This window comes from Fukomys damarensis, unplaced genomic scaffold (assembly GCF_012274545.1).
Source record: "Fukomys damarensis isolate Sample0158 unplaced genomic scaffold, DMR_v1.0_HiC HiC_scaffold_34, whole genome shotgun sequence".
NCBI classification, from domain to species: domain Eukaryota; kingdom Metazoa; phylum Chordata; class Mammalia; order Rodentia; family Bathyergidae; genus Fukomys; species Fukomys damarensis.
Window position 1 is genome coordinate 935,242 of NW_022900946.1, and position 5,912 is coordinate 941,153.

The 5,912-nt window shown below is 52.7% G+C and overlaps 1 protein-coding gene across 1 annotated transcript; it reads left to right on the plus strand.

The window, feature by feature from the left end:
- Positions 1–9: 9 nt before the first annotated feature.
- Dctpp1 (dCTP pyrophosphatase 1) lies at positions 10–2,419 on the plus strand (the record flags this gene model as incomplete). The annotated part of the gene is made up of 2 exons (XM_010617465.3): positions 10–158; positions 1,664–2,419. Coding segments are annotated over 2 exons (471 nt in total), but the record flags the coding sequence as incomplete, so codon positions are not given.
- Between the last annotated feature and the right edge of the window lie 3,493 nt (positions 2,420–5,912).

A 5,912-nucleotide genomic window follows, 5' to 3' on the forward strand; every position in this document is an offset into this window, starting at 1 on the left:
TGTGCCTGAGCCCTGCGGCGCCTCCAGACCGCGTGTCTCCACTCCAGCCGACGCCTCCATGCGGAGTTCGCCGCCGAGCGGGACTGGGACCAGTTCCACCAGCCTCGGAGTCTCCTCCTGGCCTTGGTGGGGGAAGTGGGAGAGCTGGCGGAACTCTTGTGAGTAGAGGGGCGTTTGTTTGCCGGGTTCAGTTCCCCCATAATGCCTGAGCCCTGCGGCGCCTCCAGACCGCGTGTCTCCACTCCAGCCGACGCCTCCATGCGGAGTTCGCCGCCGAGCGGGACTGGGACCAGTTCCACCAGCCTCGGAGTCTCCTCCTGGCCTTGGTGGGGGAAGTGGGAGAGCTGGCGGAACTCTTGTGAGTAGAGGGGCGTTTGTTTGCCGGGTTCAGTTCCCCCATAACCTTGCTGTGCCGCGCTGGGGCTGAGCAGGAAGGCGAGGCGCAGGCGCAGACCCCGTGGGACCCCCAGCTCCTGGTGAAGCGGTAGAGCCCAGGCCGACCCAGGGTCGAGAGAGAGCACAGCCTGGGCTACGTGGACCCTGTCTCAAAAGAAACGGGCAAGGAGTATTGTGTAGAAGGCCTGCTCCAGCCCTCCAGACGGCGCTGCAATCCAAGCGAGGTGAGGGTGGAGGCAAGAAAGGGCGACTTCAGTTTGGAAAGGATCCGACGCTTGTCCTATCGGGAATGTTTTGTTCCTCTGAAATCCCCAGTGTCCAGCACATCCGAAGAGTAGGTACCGAGGATACGAGCAGTGGGCTGCGGAGGGGAGGGTAGGAAGTGGACCCAGAAAGACGAGATTGGGGCGGTGTGGACAGCGGGTCTGACCAAACTGTAGTGGTAGGAAGACCCTGTGCCGCAGGGTGCACCGAATCTCTGAGGGCTGGTGTAGACCGTGCAGTGGGAGCAAGGCCTAGACCGGGTCGGGCACTGTGAGCACCAGGGAAGGGCAGAGACAGTGAGACAGCGGCACAGGCGCAGGTGAACTAGCGTCCACTGTGAGCTCAGGCACCTAGAATGGAGACAGGGCTCCACCAGGGCAGGTGTGGTTCGCAGTGAAAGGAGACAGGTGAGAAATACGAACAGTAATTTTAAAGATCTAGAATTGGAACCAGTTTTATGAGGAAAACAACACAAAGGGGTGAGAGAGAAGGTAACAAAAGGATGTGAGCCAGTGTGAGGGCTGAGCAGAGACTGAGAGGGAGTTGGCTAGGGGAAAACCCTGGGAGTCACAGGGAAAGCACTAGAAGCAGAGGGAGTGGGGAGTGGAAGACCCTGGTGTAGCTGGCCTCTTCACAAGGCAGGAGGAGTCACCGTGGCTCAGGTCGGGGTGACAGGCAGAAGGTGAGCTAGCTTGGGCGTGAACTTCGAGGCCCAGGCCGGAGGTTTGGTCCCCAGTGGTAGTGGCCAGGGCTGGAGGTGAGAGGAATTGGGCTGCAGGTTTTGTCGGCAGGTGACAGGCTCTCTTGGCCACTCCTTAGCTCAGGTAGACCGAGGTCTAGCTGTTATTCGTGGGGTCTCTTCCAAGGGCCCGCATAGCTTGGGCTGTCCTTGCAGGAACTTCTTGGGGGTGGCTTTCCTTGCTGCGAGGACGGAGGTGCTCCTAAGACAGGAGGAACCTGCAGCCTACCTAGCAGCTGTGTGTGTCTTGTGTTCTCCTCCCAGTCAGTGGAAGTCTGATGCAGAGCCTGGCCCCCGAGCCTGGCCGCTGAAGGAACGGGCAGCTCTTCAGGAGGAGCTTAGTGATGTACTCATCTACTTGGTGGCATTAGCAGCCCGCTGCCACGTGGATCTGCCCCAAGCGGTGCTCTCCAAAATGGACACCAACCGGCAGCGCTACCCCGTCCATCTGTCCCGCGGCTCTGCTCGAAAGTATACAGACTTACCCCTGGGTGCCACCTCTGAAGACCGGGCTGCGGAGCCCTTGGACCTGGCCTGTGCATCCACAGGTCAGTGCTCCACAACTGCCACTAAGGATGGCAGCTGAAGAGCAGAGGGTGGCTCTGCTGTGGAACTTGTTCTAGTCCTTTCCTAACGGGTCTTGACCTGAGGACCCCTCTTCCTGATGTTGGAGGCCTGAGAGCCTCCAGACGATAGTCTCTCCCCCAATAAAATTGTTAAAGACAGCAACTTCTGGATTCTTCCTGAGTGGCCAGGGAGGCAATACCGCAACAGGTGCTGCAAAGGGGTCCTCATACCTCTCTGTTGGACCTCCTACCTGCAGGAGGAGCCAGTTCCCAGCCAACTCCCAATGGGATCTCATCCAAGTGTCTTGCCCTTCTGGACCTGTAAAGGAGACTGGAGGCTGTCATAGGGTCCAGACTGAGGCCAGCGTGTATCTTAGTGGAAGAGAGCTTGCTTGCCCAGCATGCATGAAGCTCTGGGTTCAATTCCTAGTACAAAAAAACAAAACAAAAATAAACATCCAACTGTACACTCTAGAGCCAGGTTGCCTGGATTCCAATACTTATAAATTAGATAAGATATTCATCAAATTGCTTCATTCTTCTTCATCTTTGTTACTTTCCTCCTCTAGTAAAATGAAAATATTATCTACCTGGTGGAATGGTAAGGATTAAGTCATTAGCGTGTACAGGGTGGTGCCTGATACACAGTGAATAATAACTGCTAAGTTATAGTTACTGTCTGTTTGCCTTTTCAGTGTAAAGGTTTTAGGGCCCAGAATTAAGAAATCAGGATCACAACTCAGAGTCAGACCTCTGATTTAGAGCAAAACAGGAATTCCTCTCTGGGCTCCTTGGTAAAAAAAGAAAACCCATTCCCGTAGGTCAATTTCTTTTTTTTCACTTTTGGTACCAGAGGTGGAACTCAGGACCTTGTGCTCATGAGGCAGATCCATGTGGCGCCACTGAGCTAAATCCCCAGCCCATAGGTCAATTTCTTGTCCTTTCTCTCTGGTTAAAGACTGTTGAGTCTACCTGTATGGTCTCTACCATGTGTGACATTGTGCATGTCACTTCTTTCTGGGATGTCTCTGGCCTGCCACACTTAGAGTGAGTAAATCCAGGGAAAGAACATTTAGCCCTGGAGTGGTGGCGCTCGCCAACAGCCCCAGCACCATGTGAGGCTGGGAAGGGAATGGCAAGTTTGAGCCCAGCCTGAGCAACTTAGCAAGTGCGACCCTATCTCAAAGTTAAAATGAATAAAAGAGCTAGGAATGTACTCAGTGTACTAGTGCTGGGCTCAGACCCCAGACCAAAACAAAACAAACTACTTTTAGGGCCTGGGAGTGTGCTCTGTGGAAACACACTTGCCTAGCATGTGCACAGCCCTGTGTTTGATCCCCAGCTCTGCAAAAATAAAAAATAAAACTTTAAGGATTCACAGTGGTCACTGACTTGCTGCTTCTTGGTCAATTTCAGTAAAATAAGACAATCCACTTTACTGCCTTTTTTTTAAGGTTTGTTTTGAGATAGGGTCTCACTTTGGCACAGGCTGGTTTTGAACTCGGCCTCCCCAGTGCTGGGATTATAGGTGTGTGCCACCATGCCCAGCTTGGCCTTTCTTTTAAAAGTTATACATTTGGTTTTATGAGATAGGATCTTATGCTATGTAGTTCAGGCTGGCCTCGAACTTGGAGCAGTCCCCCTGCCTCAGCCTTCTAAATGCTGGGATAACAGTGTGCCACCATGCCCAGCCAAAATTATTTTTATTTTGATTCAGTTATCCAGCTAAGTTTGAGTTAAATTATCTGGGCTGGACTTGAATTTGTGATTGTCCTTCCTACGGGCATGTGCCACTAAGCCTGACTGCCGCTCTGCCTTATCCTGTGGCCTCTTCCTCCACAGGTGAAACGGACTCCATCAACTACTTCCATTTTATGTTGCCATACCCACCTCTCATCCCTTTCCAAAGATATTTATATCTAATTTTATTCCTTCTCACATTATTTTCTTTTCTTCATACATATCTTCATACACACATATATATATATATATATTTTTTTTTTCAGGGCCTTTCTTTGTGGTTAGGCTGGTCTTAAAATGTAATAAATATGTAGCCCAACTTGGCCTCAAATTCCTGGTGATCCTCTATCCTCAAAAGCTTGAGTGCTGGGATCACAGACAGTCAGGATTTTTTTTTTTTTTTTAAATGACAAGATCTTGATATTTTGCCCAGCCTGGCCTTGAATTTCTGGGCCCATTAGTCTGCCTCAGTCTCCTGAGCAGCTGGGGCTACAGGTGCATCACTGAGCCCCCCAGCTAATTTCTCTTTCATTAGCCCTACCCAACACTGCCTAAAGCACATTTCAGTCTTTGTCCTTTTAACAAAAGAAAACCAATGTCCAGGATTTCCCTGGCTTTTCACAGCAGAGCACTCACGGCTCCTTGTACCCACTCTCCATGTGTGCCCCACCCTGCCCCTCCCTGGATGTACTTGTCCTTGTCCCAGGGATTGTGGTGCACAGCAGACACCAGGGCAGCACCTGGCAACTGATCTCTCATTCCTCTTGGCACCCTCTCCTGGACTGGGCATCCGACTCCTGAGCTGGTATCAGATACTCCTACCTCCTCCCAGCCTCCTCCTCACTCAGCAGTTCCAGATTGGGGTGTAACTGTCCACAAGCTGACCCCCTATCCAGTGGTGGTGCCCTGCAGGGGCCCAAGCTGAATGAGGTCGGCCCTACTTCCCCTTTCCCTCAGCCCCAGGTGCCCGCCCACTGACTCCTGTAAATTCCAGTCCTCCCCTCTGATCCCCCAGGGTTCCCTGCTGCCTCTGATCCCTTCTTCGTCTGCCTTCCAGGGCCCCTTATGGCCCATTGGCCAAACCTGTCCCCACACTGCATCCCAAGGACTGAGACTGACATGAAGTTTTAGGGGTTCAGTTCTTAATTGCTCCATCCCAACTTTGTCTTGACCTTCAAGACCCCACTTAAAAATGACACCGAGGCCAGTTCAAGGCCAGACTGAGCAGTTAGGGAGAACCTGTCTCAGTAAAACAAGGGCCAGGGCTGTAGCTCAGTGGTGGAGCCCTTGTGTAGCATGCCAAAGGCCTGGGTTTAACCCCCAGCACCACCAAAAAACAAAAGACAAAGCATCTCTAAACTCTTAAGACTCTGTTTGTTTGGGTTTTTTTGTACCCGAGATCGAACTCGGGTCTTTGTGCTTTTGAAGCAGGCGATGGGACCACTGAGCTAAATCCCTGGCTCAAGACTGTTCTTGGAGATTCCTCCTGTCTGACTTCCATCATGGTTTCAGTTAACAACTGGATTGCTCTTCCCTACCATTCACTGGCTGGGTCTGGATTTCCCATCTACAGAAACAGGTAAGGAAGGGCCAGGTGTAGTCGAGCAGGCCTGCCCAACCATGTTACTGGGAGGCTGACGCAGGAAGATGGAAAGCTCCAGCCTGGCCTGGGCAACTTGAGACCCTGCCTCAAAAAAAAAAAAAAAAAAGTATGGGCTGGAGATGGGGCTTACAGCCCCAGGTTCAATCCTCAGTACTATAAAAAACCCAAATGAGGTAACATACAGCTCTACATAATGAAGCCCAGAAATCTTAAGCGCAGCGCTGGTTCCTCTCCTCCACTGCACTGACCGCCCAGGCTCACACCTTGTTCACCCACCTCCGCCGAGTGCAGTGCTCAGGGCTTGAAAGCCAAATCGGAATCAGCAGGCCCGGTGGAATGACGCCCGCACCACTGCCCACTCGTTAATTCCTGGGCTGGAGAACCCCCAACGCACCCCACTCACAGGCACGGGTGGGGTGAGAGAAGTACTTTATTCACCAATACGGACCAAAAAAGGTGTGCCGAAGGAGGGACAAGGCTTCCAGGGATCCCGGAGGCCACTTTCGGCCCGGCCCGGCCCACCTTCTCCCGGCGCGGGGCGGGGAGGGGCTATCCGGTTACCACAACCAGGCCGACCGGATGCGCCCCTCTCCGGCCCCGGTCC